This window comes from Erpetoichthys calabaricus, chromosome 2 (genome assembly GCF_900747795.2).
Source record: "Erpetoichthys calabaricus chromosome 2, fErpCal1.3, whole genome shotgun sequence".
NCBI classification, from domain to species: domain Eukaryota; kingdom Metazoa; phylum Chordata; class Cladistia; order Polypteriformes; family Polypteridae; genus Erpetoichthys; species Erpetoichthys calabaricus.
In genome coordinates this window covers 129,739,641-129,760,135 of record NC_041395.2, presented here as the reverse complement: position 1 = coordinate 129,760,135, position 20,495 = coordinate 129,739,641, and the positions used below count along the sequence as shown (strand labels likewise).

At 37.7% G+C, this 20,495-nt stretch overlaps 1 protein-coding gene across 1 annotated transcript; it reads right to left on the bottom strand.

The window, feature by feature from the left end:
* Window positions 1-10,276: 10,276 nt before the first annotated feature.
* On the bottom strand, window positions 10,277-20,495 carry LOC114645372 (extracellular calcium-sensing receptor-like). The gene is made up of 6 exons (XM_028793232.2): window positions 20,293-20,495; window positions 16,766-17,057; window positions 14,593-15,423; window positions 14,046-14,273; window positions 11,606-11,729; window positions 10,277-11,172 (listed from the first exon to the last, which is right to left on the bottom strand). The coding sequence occupies exons 1-6, from the start codon at window positions 20,493-20,495 to the stop codon at window positions 10,277-10,279; spliced, it is 2,574 nt and encodes an 857-aa protein (XP_028649065.2).

Genomic DNA, 20,495 nt, shown 5'->3' with positions numbered 1-20,495 from the left:
ATAAATGAAGGGAACAGTATAACCTAACCACTGACCTGGCCCCAACCCAGCCCAGTTGCTGTATCTGTGTATAGGAGAGTGGTAGATCCCGTTAAAATAAATAACCATGTTGTTCCTGTGTCAAATAAAAAAAATAAAGCTGGTTTTGCTAAAGGACTGAGACTCAGCCTCGTTTTTGGGTGCAAGACAGCGACTCATGCATCACTCTATACAGTATATATATATATATATATATATATATATATATATATATATATATATATATATATATATATATATATATATATTGTAGCAGTAGGAGGCGCTAGAGCTCTCTTGAACCCTCAGGTACCACTCCAAACACCGGGTAAAATTATAATTATTATTTATTTTATAATAACTATGTGCACAAAGCACCCTCCACTCCACACTACACATACAAGTACAATAATCAATAATCACTAACAACCTCCACTCCCAAACACTTCGCCACCCTGCCTCCCAGCTCAGCTCAATGTGTGGCTTTCCCAGAGTCCTTTTATATTCCCTGACCCAGAAGTGTTTCCCATCCCACAGTCCATGTGATTTCTTAACATTTCCGGGTCAGATAAAAAGTCCTTCTCTTCAACCTGGAAACACGTCGTTCCCTCTGGTCATATGATTATGATGTGCTTCCGGGTTATAGGGCACGAATAAGTCCTTGAGCCTCCCTGCAGCTCCCTCTGGTGGGCCCCACAGTGTCCAGCAGGGTTGGGAATAAAAACTCCATTGTCCATAATTCCCTGCTGGTCTTGGGTGCACTTCTATGCTACAGGGAGGGTTCCATCTAGCGGCCTGGGGGTATTGGCCGGGATGAACAGCCGGCCATCTCCCACAATATATATATATATATATATATATATATATATATATATATATATATATATATATATATATATATATATATATATATATTGTGGTAGTTCAGCCTTGGCACAGACAGACACGGACACAATGTTCCAAAAACACACTCTTTAATTTATAAAAGTCCAGCACACAACACAGTGACCCTGCACCAAACACCTTTCTTGTCCTTTTCTCTCCTTTCCTGACTTCTCCTGCCGCCGCCTCTCCATCTCTTCTCCTGAGCGTTGCCTTTCTCCTCCCAACTCGGCTCTTCACTTGGAGGAGGCGGCTTCTTTTATAATCAACCAGATGTGCTGCAGGTGCTTTCTGATGATTTTCCAGTGGAACTTCCTGGTGTGGCAGAAGTGCCACATGAGCACTTCCGGGTGTCCCTGGAATCTCGTCCGCCAGCACTTCCCGGTGTGGCGGAAGTGCTGACACCCAGGGCTCCACAATCCTCCGGGCGCCCCCCTGTGGTGGCCACAGACCCCAATGGGGTTAAGGTTCCATGCTCCATTCCCGTGGTCCCCATACAGACCAGGGTGGCCGCCCTTTCGTGGCCCAGGGGAGGTATAATCCCTCTCCTGGTCCTTCTAGGCGTCCCAGCCGGGCATGGGTCCTGGCCATTCACCACAATATATATATATATTGTAGCAGTAGAGGCGTTGCTCCGCCTCTTGAACCCTCAGGTACCACTCTGAACACCAGGTGAAAGTACAATAACTATTTATTTTTCTATTATATAGTGCACAAAGCACCCTCCACTCCACACTCATAAACCACAATAATAAACACAATAATCACTCCTCCTCGCCCAGACACTTGCCACCCTACCTCCCAGCTCAGCTCAGTGTCTGGGCTTTCCCACAGTCCTTTTATACACCCTGACCCGGAGGTGTTCCTGTCCAACAGTCCACAGTTCCTTATTCCTTCCGGGTCAGGGTAAACAGTCCTTTTCCTCAACCCGGGAGCACGTCGTTTCTTCCTGTCACGTGATGATGACGTACCCCTGGGTTATAGGGCACATAAGAGCCCACGAGCCCCCCTACAGTGACGCCTGGTGGCCCCCAAGGTATCCAGCAGGGCTGTGTGTAGAAACTACATAGTCCATGAGGCCCTGCTGGAATTCGGGGCACGTCTACACTGTTGGGAGAGCTCCTCCTGGCGGCCTGGTGGTGAGGGCCGGAATGGGAAACCGGCAATCCACCACAAAATATATATATATACAGTATATATATATATATATATATATATATATATATAAATATATATATATATATATATATATATATATATATATTATGTGCAGTGGTTACAAAGAAAGGACAGAGCCGCCTGTACTTCCTTAGAAGACTGGCATCCTTCAACATCTGCAGTAAGATGCTGCAGATGTTCTATCAGATGGTTGTGGCGAGTGCCCTCTTCTACGCAGTGGTGTGCTGGGGAGGCAGCATTAAGAAGAAGGATGCCTCACGCCTGGACAAACTGGTGAGGAAGGCAGGCTCTATTGTTTGCATAGAGCTGGACGGTTTGACATCCGTAGCAGAGCAACGGGCACTCAGCAGGCTCCTATCAATTATGGAGAATCCACTACATCCATTAAACAGTGTCATCTCCAGACAGAGGAGCAGTTTCAGCGACAGACTGCTGTCACTGTCCTGCTCCACTGACAGACTGAGAAGATCATTCCTCCCCCAAACTATGCGACTCTTCAATTCCACTAGAGGGGGTAAATGTTGAACATTATTCAAGTTATTGTCTGTTTTTTACCTGCATTTTTTATTACTCTTTAATTTAATATTTTTTGCTGCTGGAGTATGTGAATTTCCCCCTGGGATTAATAAAGTATCTATCTATCTATCTATCTATCTATCTATCTATCTATCTATCTATCTATCTATCTATCTATCTATCTATCTATCTATCTATCTATCTATCTATCTATCTCAAAGCTAAAATTGTGTTGATAGCAATGTTTTAAAAAATTGCAAATATATGTCATATAAAGGAGATACAAAGAAAGAAAGTTTCCTTACTTGATTTTTTATTTCACCATCTGTACAAGATATACAGTCAAAACAGCATTTTGGCACTCCTTTCCTAAATGCTTTTCTAGTGACAGGTTGACAGCTTTTGCTGCAAATGAACACTTTTAACACAGCCAATTAATTGAAAATGAACAGATTAAAATATAGAGTGAAACCTTAAGCAAAGCAAACAAAAATTCTTAAAAACCTATAATGCTAGTCAGAAATTCATTTTTAATTGTATTGGAGTATGGTAGAAATCAACATCTTAATTAAAGAAAAGAAACCCCTACCGGGACAAGTTTGACAGAACCTTTTTGATTCTGTATTCAGGCAGAAGCAAAGCTGTTCATTGTGTCTTTTATTAATCCTTGGCAAATGCCTTAGAAGGAGCATCCATCACAGCAGTCTGATACAGAATGATCAATAAACAAACGGTAGAGGTCTGTTTTATAAACAACTGAATTAACATAGTGTCAATCAATGCATACATTTTACTGGTTGGTTTGTTGGTTTATATATCAGATAACTTTGATTTGCTACCTTTGGTTTGTCTGTAAAAGTAATGGGCACACAAAATCCTGAAGTTTTCTTATTAGGTTATGTTGATATGGTATTGAATGGTAATACTGGTAAAAAAGATTTTTTTTTGTACTTTAGTAGATTATAATTTTCATATGAGAATTTTCTAAACATTCTCATCTGTGTTGTCAGATATGTTGTTTGAAAGTATCAGACACCAAAGTTTAAGCATTTGAAATGGGAGTCATTTCAGCATCACATTTCAAAGCATACATATTGGGAAAATACCAGTTTTTGAAATGAATAGAGATTATTATCTTCAATTAGATTAAATATTTTGTTGTGTAAAATAAGAGACAAACAGCTGTAATCCCAGAATGAAACCCCCTCATGTATTAATTCTGTAATACTTATTTTCTGTTAGAGTCTAACTATATCCACAATGATTGTCCAGCACTCTAACACTGAAGCACCACACCTTTGAACTTCTGTTCTACCAGTAAGCTTGCACAATAGGCCTTGCATTGGGTTTGTGTTTGTGCTATAATAAACTTTCTTGGTTCTTAATTTTGGAATGCATAGTATCATCCCACACCATTTTTAATTTCTGGCTAATCACAACCAAGAAACAGATTGGGTAAAACTATACCCTGAAGACATTGCATTGTACTCTGCAGATAGGAGATATGAAATGATATATGATTTCAACCAAGTGAAAATTGTGACTAGAATAACCAGAAAGAGCATAACACCATCGGTTTTGAGCTGTAGTCTATTGCCTCTTCCACTTGTAGGCAAAATGGTGTTGTGTGCGTAAGTTCTCCACACTTGTAGCAGCTGACTATCTTTTGGAAGGTTTGAGTTGTTGCAGTCATTTCCAGAAAACCTTGGGTTCCTGTATAGCAGAAATTCATTTTGAAGGTTGAATCTTCCTCTTCTCTGGTTTTGTTGCTTCTGCCTCTGAATTCATGTTCTGGAGCACAGTATAGTAATGGTCTACACATTCAGATAACTCATTGACTGTTCTCTATGAATGCCATTGCACTAACATGAAGAGGGACACTAAGAGAAACTAAATGAATCATTCTGTCATGACTAACTCCATGGCACATTCCCTTAAGATATCAAACAGGTACAACTTTACCATCTTGCCTGAGTCATAGGCTGAGATCTTTTAGAGGCATAACTATCATCACTCAGTATCTAGCCAGTTCTCTTTCATAGGGTGTTGTAATTACGACTAGATTTCTATTGAGGTCATAGGATGCCTGGAGGGAATACAATGAACGTATGCTCTCATTCTTCCTTTGACCATCTGAAGCAAAGTGTTGTTCTTTCTAAAATATTTAAGTTCACCTCAGTGTTGTTGCTTTCAAGCTGAACCTTAGAAGCTGCTGGAAACTTTGGTATCGGTGTACCAGCTGCTTTTCTTGAAACAGAAGTTTCAGTGAGAACAGTCTGTGCTGGAAAACTACCTTTAGCTAACAGTTGTCTCAGAAACTCCTTGATTGTTTTATCATAGAAGGGTTTTAAGGAGTGACCCTACTCCCCTTAGCATTTTATAGTCCTATACCCAAATAGTACCTTATAATATTTACACATTTTCCAGCCTAATATCAGGTCTCAGCCTTCTGTGTCTCCCTGCTAATGCTTGTGTTCATGCTCAAACCACATAAGAGTTGACTGCACTGATAACTTTAATTATTACTTTACCATTAACCCTCTAGTTCTCGGACAGTAAGATAGAATACTAAGCAAAGTAGGGAGCAGGTTCCAACTTTTATTCATTCATCAATGTAGAGAAAAGCCAAGCAAAATGACACCTTTTATTGGCTAACTAGAAAGATTACAATATGCAAGCTTTCGAGTTGCCTCGAAAGCTTGCATATTGTAATCTTTCTAGTTAGCCAATAAAAGGTGTCATTTTGCTTGGCTTTTCTCTACATTCATAATGGCTAACACGGTACAACACCCTAGTACTACATTCATTCATCAAAAATTTTAACTTTGCTATAGATTCTAGTATTCTTAAATGTGGCTAAAGACAAATCAAAGCAGAAATGGGTGTAACAACAGTACAATCTGATTGGACAGCAGTTCTTCTTGCTAGGATTCTAGGTTCCCAATGTGCATGGATATCATTTGACTCTTTCAATATTGTGTTGCATTTCTGAGCTGATATGTTTTCTATTTGGTATCATGTCTGGATGGATACTGATGGAAGGAGCGAGGGACAATCAACTGCTGGCATGAAATATAGTTGTGCCTGTCGTGTTCTTCCTTACTGCGCACATTGACCCAATGGGGCATCATAGTTTAGAAACCAACAACCTCCTCATGTTTTGGCCTCATTCCTTTCAACTCACCCTGCCTGGCACAGCCTATGTTCTACCAATCACTACTACTAACCTTCTACCAACCAACATTCCACTCATGGCTGTGGGATAGGTAAGGTGGTTCATTTTGTGCTGCAGTCCTAAACTTTAGGTTGAAGTTCATCTTTTAACTGGTTTTGACCTGTTATGCATTGAGCAGAGGAAACAAGCAAATTCTTATTATCCATTGACTAAAATGTTACAGTGTAAAACTTTCTTTAAAACTTCAAAGTTTTTCTCTTGTACATACCTCATCATTATCAGAATATTATTTGAAAAGTCTATTACAATATGAAAGGAAACACACCAAACATTTATCCACAGTTAATCCTCATGTCACTGATATTGGTCTGATCCATAGGATTGGACATTAACCCTGATCATTATGCCAGTATAAAATAAAAGGCAAAAGAAAGATGAACAGTTGGGTCCCAAACCTCACTTATTTATCCTGTACTATTCAAAAGTTTGCACTATCACGTTGCCACCAGTGAGTATTGCACTGATGTGGTAAACTGTTGATTGCATCAATGTCTGGAACAACTGAGTGTTGCCAGAGGCAGCCTTTAAAAATGCTGCAGTATTGGACAGAGTCAGGTTAGGGGGTTTTCTTGCAGGTCAGTGACTTCTAGACTCGCTATAGATTACTCACACTCACTGACAGATGGTGGTGATTGATTTAGTAGGTTATCAACTATTGCTGTGCTTTACAAACACATATTAATTACATTTTTATATATAACAGTTTCTGTAATTTTTATGGAATACTATTACCCTTGAACATGACACCTTCCATTTATCTGTTAATTTTCTGTTTCTGCTTTCTTAATACATAGTTGCAGGAACCTCTCCATAGCCATATCAGACACAAGGTTGAATCAAACAATCAATGGCTAACCTAGCCACACCTACCTGCTAACATTTGAGAAAGTTTAGAATCATCAGTCACAGCAACACAGTACATGTTTTAGAAACATGGTAAGAAATATTATATTAGATCATTTTATCTCAGAGTAAAACAGCTAGGCAACAGACTCAATAACAATAAAATTTAAAATGTTTCAAATTTAAGTCACAGGATTTACAATTCAGAATCATAATTTTTCATTTTCAATTAAGAGTCAAAAACTCCAGAAAAATACTTTTAAAATATGTAGTCATCTAAGTCTTAAGTCAGAAATTCTAAACAGGATTATTTTATTCTTTTCCACCTAATATATGTATGGTTTACATCTAAACAATTTTTTTCTTTAAAGGCAAAACAAATCTAATTATTATTTCTAAAGTTACATGAAATACAGCACAACAAAAGGAAATGGTTTACCTGTATAACTAATATAATTAAAAGTCATAACTTGTATTCTAAGCTTTATTTTCATTGAAGTCTAAAGTTGTAAGCAAACCAAAATCATTCTCGTCTCTAGCTGATATTACATCTTTTGAGGTTCTAATATTAGACATTAGAACTGAAGCAAACACAAGTATACTATTAATTGTCAAATCTCTTGCTTGTCTCTATTCTACTTTCTAACCCAAGTTTAGCTATCAGTTATGACAATATTATTATTACACTAGTCATTAAGCCCATTACAATAACGGGCGCTAGAACAGTAGTGCAGAAACATTAGTAGGAACAGTCTATATTAAATGGCAAGGGACCTTGACCTCATTCTGTTTGTTAGTCGTATTTTTCTTTGTCTTTCAGCCTATCTTTTGTTGATGTTTAGTTAGAGAGAGACACACACACAGGCACAGGCGCGCGAGAGAGACACACACACACACCGGCGCGCACGCAAGTGAGAGAGAGAATCCCTGACTCCATCAGATTCAAATTTACCTTTTACATTTACATGCAGACAATTTCCTGTTAGATTGGCCTTTGCAATGGCAATTAATAAGGCGCAGGGACAAACTTTCAAAAAGATATGCCTGTATCTGCCAAAACCAGTTTTCAGTCACGGACAATTGTATGTTGCTCTCTCCAGAGTTCCATCTTTTCATTCACTTACAGCACACAGGCGCGTGCGCGAGAGAGACACACACACACACACAGGCGCGCTCGAGAGAGACACACACACAGGCGCGCTCGAGAAAGAGAGAGACACACACACAGGCGCGCGAAAGAGAGACACACACACACAGGCACAGGCGCGCGAGAGAGACACACACACACACCGGCACGCACGCAAGTGAGAGAGAGAATCCCTGACTCCATCAGATTCAAATTTACCTTTTACATTTACATGCAGACAATTTCCTGTTAGATTGGCCTTTGCAATGACAATTAATAAGGCACAGGGACACACTTTCAAAACGATATGCCTGTATCTGCCAAACCCAGTTTTCAGTCACGGACAATACAGTATATGTTGCTCTCTCCAGAGTTCCATCTTTTCATTCAATTACAGTCGTATCCTCAAACCCACCCCATTTGGACAACTGTGTCTCTCAGGAAGTGTTCACCCATCAATACATAATTATGCGGCAAGTACCTTTAATTTTCTCTGGCGGTAATACAGACGTGCATGTCGGTAATATGCCTTTAATTTTCTCTGACAGTAATACTGGCTTGTATGTGGCTGTAATATGCGTCACTGTATTGTGTACCTTTAATTTCCTCTCGCAGTAATACTGGTTTGTATTTCCGTAAAACGCCTGTAATTTTCTCTGACAGTAATATCGCACATCGCACCGTGCCCCACACATGTGCACTTCACCAGAAGACACACACACATGGACACCTGGACTACACAGGGATTTTATTAAAGAGGATACTGTAGATGTGGAAATTTATCTCCTTAGTAAAACATGTTTATCATTTATGGAATCAGTAAGATTTCTCCACATTGTGAAAATTAAGAGTTAATCATTACCTAGGGTTTAATGTCAGTCAGTCATTACCATCCATCCCGCCATATCCTAGCTACAAGGTCATGGGAGTCTGCTGGAGCTAATCCCAGCCAACACAGGGCAGGAAACAAACCCCAGGCAGGGCTCCAGCCCACCAAGCACACACTAGGAACAATTTAGGATCACCAATCCACCTAACCTGCATGTCTTTGGACTGTGGGAGGAAACCCACGCAGACACGGGGAGAACATGCAAACTCCACACAGGGAGGACCCGGGAAGCAAACCCAGGTCTCCTTACTGTGAGGCAGCAGCGCTACCACTGGGCCACCGTGCCGCTCACACAAGTGATATAGAAACATTTAATTCATTTGCCAGGTACTCTATTGGTAATTAAATAACAGCTGAACAAGGTACTCCTATTGCCACTGTAATACTGTACTGAAAAACGCAGCACATGTGTGCTTCTCCTCATAGCACAGAATAAGTTGTTCGCCGCTATTTTGCAGATAGATTACATGAAAAAATGACATATTCTGTTTCTTTTTCCCCCCATTTAATATCATTTTCAAAAACGCTGAATTCAATTAGATTTTTTCTTTCTAAAAAAGGTCTGTAGCAAGGTGGGACAGAGCCTGTCCTTTCAGTATTGCGCATAATGCAGAAACCACTTATAAATTTCCTGAAAACAAATTTGATTAATGTAATTGCAGTCTGTATGCATTTAATACAAATAATATATGCTTCAATGTAGAATGACTACAATTTTTTATTGTGGATTACATGCTTTTCACTTTCGACTATATGTGTTTCAGGATATAGTCCACGTGCTTCAGTGTTTTAGAGTAAATGATATACATAACATTACACAATTTATGCATTTCAGTATACAGTATAATATGTGTGTGTTTATAAATCTGAACATATACAGCAGTGTATATGTTTTAGCAGACAGTGTATAAATTTCAGTATATTGTTTAAGAGTTTCAGTATAGAATGTATTGCATTACAAGATGTATTTCAGCATAGAGAATAGAAAACAGAAAAATTTATGTCCTAAATGGCATATCAAAAAAAAAACTGACAAGCATTTTATTAATAACAGTAATTGAAGATTTATTGATATTACAAAAAACACAAACTAACACATGGAGACCAATAATAAAGATGAGATGAAAAATAGTTGCTATTTCCAAGTGCAAAAGGCTTCATATAACTACATTCCTTGCAAAACAAATGGAATTAAACTGAAAATGTGTTTAGTATGATGTAATGATGACATATACTGGAGTACTACAAAGTTGCATGTGTTCAGTAATTCAGGTATTAAATGGTATATCAAATTAAATTACATTGTAAAAAGGAGTAATGTGTTAATGAGATATAATACAATAAAAACTGAATAAGAATGAATATTTCTTTGAAATATGTTTATAAGAAAATGATACAACTGCTCCAGGAAATGACCTTATTAAATAATTGTATTTAATCCATGCATAGTACATTGTTAATAAGTAATAACTATCTGAAGCATAGCAAGAGATTTGACTCTGAATCTACAGAAGAGTGATTAATATTAATGCTACAAATAACTTATTTTTCATGCGTTTTCCTCATTAAACTAGTAAGATGTCCTAAATTATCTGCTCATAAGAACTTTTTTTGTGTTTTTCTCCGGTTTCAAAAGAATAATGTAACATTTTGGAGCAAATATTGCCATAAGTAAGCCAAAGCTTGAAGCTAATATTGCAAATATTTCCACAGCGACTGTATATTTTCCTGGAGAACTAATGTAAGCAGGAATAAAACTTAACCAAACAGCACAAAAAATGAGCATGCTAAAAGTTATGAATTTAGCTTCATTAAAGGTATCAGGAAGATTTCTTGCAAGAAAAGCTAAGACAAAACAAACGAGTGAGAGCAGGCCAATGTAGCCCAGTAAAAAGCTGAAGCCAGTTACTGACCCAATGTCACACTCAAGTATAATTTTAGCATTTTGATGCTTGGTGTTTCTACTGGGAGCAGGTGGAGCTGTTATAAGCCAGATTATGCATATTATGGATTGTATAACAGTAAAAAGAAAAACAGTGAATCTTTGTTGGGCAACGCCAAACCATTTCATCATGTTATTACCAGGGAGTGTGGCTTTAAATGCCACTATCACAACCACAGTTTTAACAAGAATACATGAAATGCACAGAACAAAACTGACTCCAAATATGATATGCCTCAGCAAACAGTTGAGCTGTGACGGCTGACCAATAAAGCATAGTGAACACAGAAAGCAAAGGCTTAGTGATACCAGTAAGAGAAAACTCAGTTCAGAATTATTGGCTTTAACTACTGGAGTGTGTCGATTATACACAAAAACAATTAGAACACCAAATGATAGGCAACTTCCAAATATCGCTGAAGCTGCCAGAATGATTCCCATAGTCTCCTCATAAGAAAGAAATTCAATTTGTTTCATGACACATCTGTTCCTTTCAGGATTTGACCAAAAATCTGGATGGCACTTAAAGCATTCTGTGGAATCTACAACAGAAGAAAAATCTCAATTACAACTTATTAACAAGTTAAAAAAAATGAATAATTCAATGATTGATCAATAATGTTAATATGGTGTGTCTATTGTGAACTTCTATTGGATGGTTATATTGTTTTCTCATTAAATTTTGGTTTTAAATTAGACATTACTGCATGAAAAATCATTTATTCAGCCCTTCACACTTTTCTGTTTTGAAAAATATGTAACAGGTTTCCACACAAGAATTCTGTTACCCTGCTTATCAGGTACAGAGTCATAAGAGAGGCAAATTCCAATTCTGGTAGCATTGTTTCCATGACAGGAACCGGCCTAATAGAACTCTAATGAAAAAAGAATCATTTTGATGTTGTTTTTTTACTTTTAAGGAATACTTAAAAATATCATAATTCTGTTTAAATTAATTCTGTCTTTAACACTTACCTACATCTGTGCTAATTTCCCCATCTGTACATAGAATACAATCAAAACAGCACACAGGCTCCCCTTTCCTGTTAGCCTTCCTGGTACCAGGCGGACAGCTATTGCTGCATACAGATTCTGGAACCTCATAAAGAAAGCAATATCAGAGAGCAGGCACACATATAATTAAAAACCCAATGTAGACATCATATGAGAAAACTTCAGGGCCCAGTATCAACAAAAGTTAATGGGTAATTAATAAATTAACAAAAATGAGGTTGGAGTAGGAGAATGATGACATGCTGTTGGCTGATGGACAGATGATTATGCTTATTTTAAATATTTAGCTTATGGCATTTGGAATTGATTACTCTGTTTTCAGTGGTAGAGAGTTAACTACTCATTACCAGTGTTACAAAGGATTCTGGGACTTCACAGACATTAAGGTATATTATTTTAGGCGGAGTCTGATACATCTTATATGGAAGTGTGGAAGTGTGTGTATCTGTCTGTACGGTCCAGAAGTGCGAGGCTACAGCATGAAGCTGAAAGAGCCAGCAAGGCAGCCCAAAGTTAACAAGTCAGAAGAAGAAAGAAGGACGAGGCTAGAGCATGAAGCTCAAAGAAAGCGACTCCATGGCCAAAGTGAAACCACCAATGAAAGACAAACAAGAGAGAAACTCACTTAGTCGCTGATAGACAAAGGGGACGACCACGTCCGCAAAACGAAACTGCTGACTCTGCATTTAATTTTTCTGACAATTTCAATAGTTTCTAGGAGCCCAGGCTTTTGACAACACAGGCTTACACAGCTAGTACAATATAAAGTGACTCATTGTCAGTGAAATCAAATGCACTTCCATTCTTCCTTCCTGTATTTGTATAGAAATATTCAATTTGAAAAATAAATGTTCAAAAATCACAATACTGAACTATGAATTAAACAACATTTAAAATAAGAACTTGAACTGGAAAACAAGTCCTGTTTTGAACTGTGTGAGCTAGTGTCGATTTACAGGCCAGCAATTTGGACACCTGAGTAAACAGACAGCATTGAGAAAATCTGGACTTTTTTCTTTACGTCAACAGAGCCTCCTGAAACGTTTAAACCCTGGGCTCTAAATCTCTTGTGGATCTCTTGTGTGTCTTTTTATATGACTAATATGGGTTAATTTCAAACTGTGTATTTTTACTGACTTGAACCTTGTATCTTTTAAATCATTCTTTTAGAATCTTAAAAAAAGGCCAATAGTTACAGATATGTTTTGTAATTTATTAGGCCTGGGGTAATTAGCATCAGAATGGCCAACCAGCCTAAGAAAGGCCAACACTGATTGATTATTCTTGTAATCATTGCTAGTTCAACATAATGTGAGGGATTTAAGTTTGGAATGCAGCACACAAAAAAAAGGAAGAGCAGAGCCACAGCGAGAAAGAGCAAGGAGAGTACAGAAGGGAACAACAAAACAAAGAAGAACCCAAAGAAACTAGCAAGACCTATGCGGACTAAACAAAAATCTAAAGCAACTCTGTACCTAGACTTGAAAAGACTAATCTTCCATCACCTATATTTTCTGCATAAGTATTTTTAGTAAGGCTCTTTTTTTCAAAATATATTCAATAACATTTTAAGACTCTTTTCAAATATATTTCCTAGTTTTACTACCATCAGTTTTACTATTTTTTTAATATAATATAATATATAATAATTATTTTTTAATATAATAATGCTGATTTTATACTAATTGGGTCAAGGTATATTAATAAGTGGGTGTGGGTGACTGCGATATTCCCACAGGGCTTATCTGCTGAGAAGAGACTTTTTCAAAAGAAAGCAGCTTGGAGAGTGGGTACCTGCTTTGGTGATTGACTTAGGTGTAGCTCAGGTTAAAGGCAGCCATTGGTCTGTCCACGTGCAGGTAAGGCTGTACAAGAAGGGAGCTATAAAAGGATATACCTAACTCTCATATAAACAATATAGCTAACAGTAACTACAGAATCAGCAAACCAAAATAACGAACATAAGAATCTACATGATAATATGTTGAAGGAGTTAGTGATTGCCATATTCCCACAGGCGTTAGCAGCTGAGAGGCGGGGGCTCCAATAATAAAAGTACTGTGGTGAGTGGGCACCATCTTTGGTGATTGGTACAGGTGTATCTTAACCATTTGGTATACTTATACTGAGCTAGTAAGTTTCTTTGCTTAATAGCAGCTGTCCACATGCAGATAAAGCTATACATGTGGGTCATTATAATTCGGCTATATTAAGGCAAAATTCCACAGCAACACACTTCCCTACTGCTGTCCCACTTAAAGATCCACAAGACGTTACTTCTTATGAATAATATGCCATTTTCCCCTGTTATTCCACTGCCATCTAATCTTGATTATATTAATGAAAATTTGATATTTGATCAAAAATAGAATAGGAAATTACTTTTTTATAAGTAACTTACTGTGCCAGAAGGAAAGTTCCAGAATATAGCTCCTTCATTAAGCAAAAGCTCTTTTCCTGTGATGGCTGCTTTGTCATAAACACCAACTGATTTAATTTCTGCCCTTCCACCACTGCCTTGCTGCCAGTTCACAATATCATAAATTGCGAGTGCATCTCCATTTTCATCAAAAGCCACTCGTTCTCCTAAATGTGTGGTGAAATTAATGCTTTTCAGATAGTGCATCAGCTTGTAAACAAAAAAACGTTTTTGTTAATATATGGCTGTTGAAGGGGGCTATCCCATTTAAGCTTTAACTTAGTAAATGGTTATCTAGTTATCATATTTTTGGTCATGTGGATCATTAATTATGGCATAAGCATGCAAGCAGTTTTAGGAAAAATAAGAAACATGTACTTATACAGTAATCCCACTGTAATTATGAGGTAATGGATGTGTAAGATCTATACAGTATCAGGGTAACCTTTCAGGTGTAGTATGAATAGTATTCTATCCTAATTTTAAAAATGGCAGAAAAAAAGAGTTATTGAACATATGTCACTCTTACCTGCCAAGGTTGTACATTAGTAATGCTGGCACAGCTGTTATTTTCAAATGGCCCTTTTCCATTTTCACAAGAAGCTAACTTGTTAAGGGAGTGTGCCAATGCATAAACACCTTTGTAAATATTATAAGAAGCCCTTGAGTCTGACACATCTGTATAAGCTGTCTCCTTGTTTCTAATGTCTTCAGATCCTGTGCAATACTTGACATCAAATAAAGCAGACGTATTTTCCATGCTTGTGGTGTCCTTGAATTTGCAATCAAACATTCTTTCCCAAAATCTGGTTGCTAAATTTTGTCTAGAAACAGGGTGAGGGGTAACCTGAAGCAAAAAGTTTTTCAATCCTGGAATATTGCCTTTGCGAACGGCAATGCCTAACGTTCCACCAAATGAACTAAAATATTCTTCTCTGGCTAAAACTGGGGAGGTGCTCCAAGCTTCACTTGCAATCCACTGCCTACCAGTGATGTTTTGTCCAATAATTTCTTTCACCAAGGGAGTTGCTTCAACTGTTGTTGAGAATAAAACAATTACTTTTGCTGTTGAATGTTTGATGGTATTAACAATCTGCAGGATTTTTGCTCCTTCACTGACAATAGGAAGATTTTCAATGAAGGCCACACATCCAAACTTGTTCATTTCTTCTTGGAAGCTTTTTGCAGCATTCTGTCCATAGTCATCATTAGTTGCAATAATGCCTACCCAGGACCAGCCGTAATGTTTGATAAGTTGAACCATAGCTTGGACCTGAAAGGCATCACTGGGTACAGTTCTGAAAAATGATGGATATTGCAGTTTATTACTTAAGCAGGAACATGTAGCATAGTAGCTGACCTAATGGAAATATAAAACATGTTGTTTAGAAAGAAAGAAAGAAAGAAAGAAAGAAAGAAAGAAAGAAAGAAAGAAAGAAAGAAAGAAAGAAAGAAAGAAAGAAAGAAAGAAAGAAAGAATTTACCTTCATTTTTTAATAACGACTATTAGGTTACGATAAAATTACTTACACAAAAAGCATTTAGCTCTTGAAGTATGAAGAACTGGTTAATTTCTGTCTAAGAATTCATACCTTCCCTTCCCACCCATCATGGACAATGCAGGTTTAGAAACAAACATAAATGGATACATGGATTTGCATCTGTGGATACTTTTATTAAAAACAAGGTAATATTAAATAAAATACTAGTATCCCTTGTCATGGATGGATAGGAGCATAAAAGACTTAAGCTAGTAATGTATATACTGTAATGGCTGCAGTGGGTTGGCACCCTGCCCGGGATTGGTTCCTGCCTTGTGCCCTGTGTTGGCTGGGATTGGCTCCAGCAGACCCCCGTGACCCTGTGTTTGGATTCAGCGGGTTAGAAAATGGATGGATGGATGGATGTTTATAATGGTATGGTTTTGTAAAAAAGCTTGAACAAATATTCTTACATATTGATCTGTATTAAAATTTAAACAAATTAGAAGGTAATCCTGGTCATTTAGTAATATTAGTTACATAATCCCAAGAAACGATTTAACAAAAAAACTAAACATTTGGGTCATGTATAGGGTGAAGATGCAGTGGCCTAGGATTTAGCACTTCTGACTCTCAGAGCTTCACAAATCACAGCATACTAGAAGTGAATCCTGCACCTCACTCGTGTCTATGTGAAGTCTGTATGTTCTTGGGATTTTCTCCCCATACTGTAGGTGCAGATGTGCATGTTTTAAGTTAGTTGACAGGTCTGAATTGGCCCTATGTGGGTGTGTGTGAGTAGGACCCATTCCATCGTTGGTTTCTGCTTTACACCCAAAGTTGGTCATGGTTATTCTGTTTTGCTCTTATTTGGGTAGAAAACGTATAGGGTTTTGTTTCTTCATTAGGTCTAAATGTAACTGCTTACTACTCTTTTTTTATTTCTTTTATATATTTTAATTTTTAAATTCTACTAAAACCAGAAAATTGTGTACTTTTTTAAAGAATACAGAAATTATCCAGCACTGTATGCAATAATAGGCTGCTCTAAGTACAACAATTAGTTTGTTCCTGCATTATTGATATTATAATAGAGGGCATGCCAGGAAGATATTTTGTAAATCTGCTTTAAATGAGTGTTTGAAGACTCTAAAACTTGCAAGCCATTGTAAGGAAAACGTGAAAAACACATGTAAACACTATATAGAAGTTATACATTACCATAGGTAAATGAAACAGCCCCAGTATTCTTGATATGGCGATAGAATGTGAGGACAGAGGATCACCAATAATGGCAACAACAGGCGGAGGTCCTTTACAGTCAGACTCCGTTAAGACCTCATCCATGCCAGTAATCAGGGTAGTTGCTGCCCGTAAAGCGACTTGCAGTCTCATGCAGTTATCAAAGAGCCTATATCCTAATGTGATATTAGGAAGAATAGTACGGTCTCTGTTTATTTCCTCAATTGCAAACACCATTGTCAATGCCCACTGAAATACAGAAAAATCCAAGCTGCAAGGAAAATCAATAAGACAGCATGGAAGGTTTTTCAACAAAGTAATGTGGTAAGATGTATTATATATTTTAAAATACTGGTTTCTTGTATATCAGAATTCCAATATGACAGTCAAGAAGCCATTTGAATTCATACGTAATGCAACATAGTTTTGCCTTTGAAACATAACATTTACTAAATTACAGTAACACTTCAACACGAATTGCACTCAAAACTAAATAAAGCAAAATAAAACATTATTCTTTGCATCATTCACAGAGAATACCATCACAATCAGACATGTATTTACAGTTGCATAAAGAGAAAAATTGGAGCTCAGGGTCAGAGAATGTGAGAGAGAGACAGAAAAATAGAGAAAGTTAGTTGTCTGAAGAAAATTTGGAATATTAAGTTTAAAAAAATATGAAGTTGTAGTCAACTTAAATTGTAGAATCAGCCATAGACATGCTTTGTTTTAAATTCTAAAAATTGTTACATTTAAAGATTTACAAATCGTTATTCATCCATCCATTTTCCAATCCGCTGAATCCGAACACAGGGTCACGGGACAAATCGTTATTGTGCTTCACTATAACTATTGTAATATGATAAATGCATACATCCATCCATCCATTTTCCAACCCGCTGAATCCGAACACAGGGTCACGGGGGTCTGCTGGAGCCAATCCCAGCCAACACAGGGCACAAGGCAGGAACCAATCCCGGGCAGGGTGCCAACCCACCGCAGGACACACACAAACACACCCACACACCAAGCACACACTAGGGCCAATTTAGAATCGCCAATCCACCTAACCTGCATGTCTTTGGACTGTGGGAGGAAACCGGAGCACCCGGAGGAAACCCACGCAGAAACGGGGAGAACATGCAAACTCCACACAGGGAGGACCTGGGAAGCGAACCCGGGTCCCCAGGTCTCCCAACTGCGAGGCAGCAGCGCTACCCACTGCGCCACCGTGCCGCCCTAAATGCATACATTCTCAGTAAAATTAAAATGGAAATTGAACAGCTAGTCTTTTGAACAGACGTTACATATATATTCATTTATTCTGTGAACTCACTTATTTCAGTACATTGTCGTGCGAGTCGAAGCTAACGGATTACGGCGCAGAAAACGGTCTCGGACGAGACGCCAGTCCGTACCCCAGCGCAAAGGGCATCTATATCGAAGGTGATAGTCAGCCAAACACACCAACACACGTAGGCCAAAGGTTACTACTGATTCCACTTGAAGGCTTTGGCAGTTCATAAACGGCTATTAAATGAATGATAAAAATGCCCGTGTGATAAAGGATTTACGGCAGTAAATGCACTTAAAGTGAACTGCCTACCCAAAACTAATAACGGTATTGATCAAACATAACGGAGCCCTTAATATTTTAATTAAAATACATGTAGGACAGTGGGGAAATATGTTAACACGTCAAGATGTTGATTATCCATCCATCCATTCATTTTCCAACCCGCTGAATCCGAACACAGGGTCACGGGGGTCTGCTGGAGCCAATCCCTGCCAACACTGGGCACAAGGCAGGAACCAATGCTGGGCAGGGTGCCAACCCACCGCAGGACAAGATGTTGATTACATCTTTTGAATTATTTTATCTTAGTCATTAAAGTATAGCAGTTTAAAGCACTGTTTCGTTCTGCGCCTGACTCGGTGAGTGAGACAAGGAAATCCCTTAAACTACTAATGCAAATGTTCTATAAAAATCACTATATGCAAAATGTATTGTTTGATTTCAAGAAATCGAAACTACAATAGCGCATTTGTGCGCAGCAAATTTGCAATATTCCCTTTAGAACATTGTAGTAATACAACATTAAAGCTATACGGGGTAGTGCTTAACTAGATGTTTATTTTCAAATGCACTACAGTACTATGATTTCTCTTTGGGGTTCCTTGAGTTTTTACATTCCTGTGTTGCATGCTAATTGCCTCATTGGCTGCTCCGATTACCCATACAAAAGATGTGCTGGTTAGTTTAATTAGTAATTTCAAAATAGAGAGAGGGTCGATGTAAGTGGGTTTTGATTTTGGCTGATGCTTTAGGAAGGGCCGATTCCTACCCTGTAAGGTACAGATTGTCTTTGTAGAACTGGCTTCAGCTACTCCTCTCTACAGTTCAAAGACGTCGTTGAAGTTGGATAAACTGGTCTCTGATGTCCGAGCGGGTGTGTACAGACCTTCCGATTGGCAGGCGCGCTGTCCTGCTGTGACTGTTTCTGCTTCTTCTATCTCGTCGGTCATTTTAGTATACGAGACTGATTGATATGTGGACTAGCACTGAATACCAGGACTATTTAACATTTGAACTCATAGCAATCGATCGTCCTTTAATATATTGAATTTGACAGTTTCAAAATAACAAAAATTGGTTAGGTGAACTCGATGTTTGTTCCGCGGATACGTTAAGAATGACCTTGCTAAAACTACTAAATGGTTTAGGAGAGTTATCAGCGTGGAGTCAGTACTGGGTTAGAGCGCTCGTTAGCTTTCGTATTAACAACAGGTTTATTGTATGCATACAAGTTATTCATTTTAGCTTTTTATAGTATTCTTAAAATATACTATTTGTAAGTAAACATGTTTGTAATTAACGGTTAGAATTATATTTCACACTTAATGTTTCAACGCACAATATTTTAAAAAAGAAAGGCGCCTTCAATTTCTTAACTTCATAGTTTTAGATACTAAACTGAAGGCCTGCCATGCCGCTTCATATTTTCAGAAAAGCCTTCTTTTTGCTACAGGTTTTAGTGTTAATCCATAAATGCATGCTACTTCCTCATCTGTTTCTTTGAAAAGTAATTTTAAAGTTACAGTGCCGCCTTTACCATATCAGCAATAATCACAATGTACCCGACTACTCATATTATTCACTTAATCGCTGTTTGTTTGTACTCCGACAGATTAGTTCTGATAACGGCCATCACGTGTCCTTTTGAAAGACTAGCTTCTGTCACTTGATGAATCAAAACCTGAGGAATAAACCTACAACATCCTAATTTATAGTTTACATTGATTAGATCCTGCCTAGTTAATAAATGCATTTCTAACTAGCGGCAAATATCAATGCTGCAATAGATACATTTTATTATTCTTAAAAATACACTTTGCTTTCTATATGTTTCACAAGTAAATATGCACGATATGTGGATAAACCTCATGTATGTCTCATGTTTCAAGTATAAAGTAAATTCTTACATTTTCATTCTAATTCCACTCACCTCTCACAATTCCACTTCTCAGGTTTAAAACGAAAAGACAAATCTGGCACAATTGTTTTGAAACTCACTTCAAATATTCCTCCAAGAATAATATCACCCTTTTTATATAAACCCTGAAGATCAAATTTTTCTTGAATTCTGCATAAAGGATCATCAGTAGAAGCTACATATACTACATGAAAAACTAAAACAAAAATTAACAT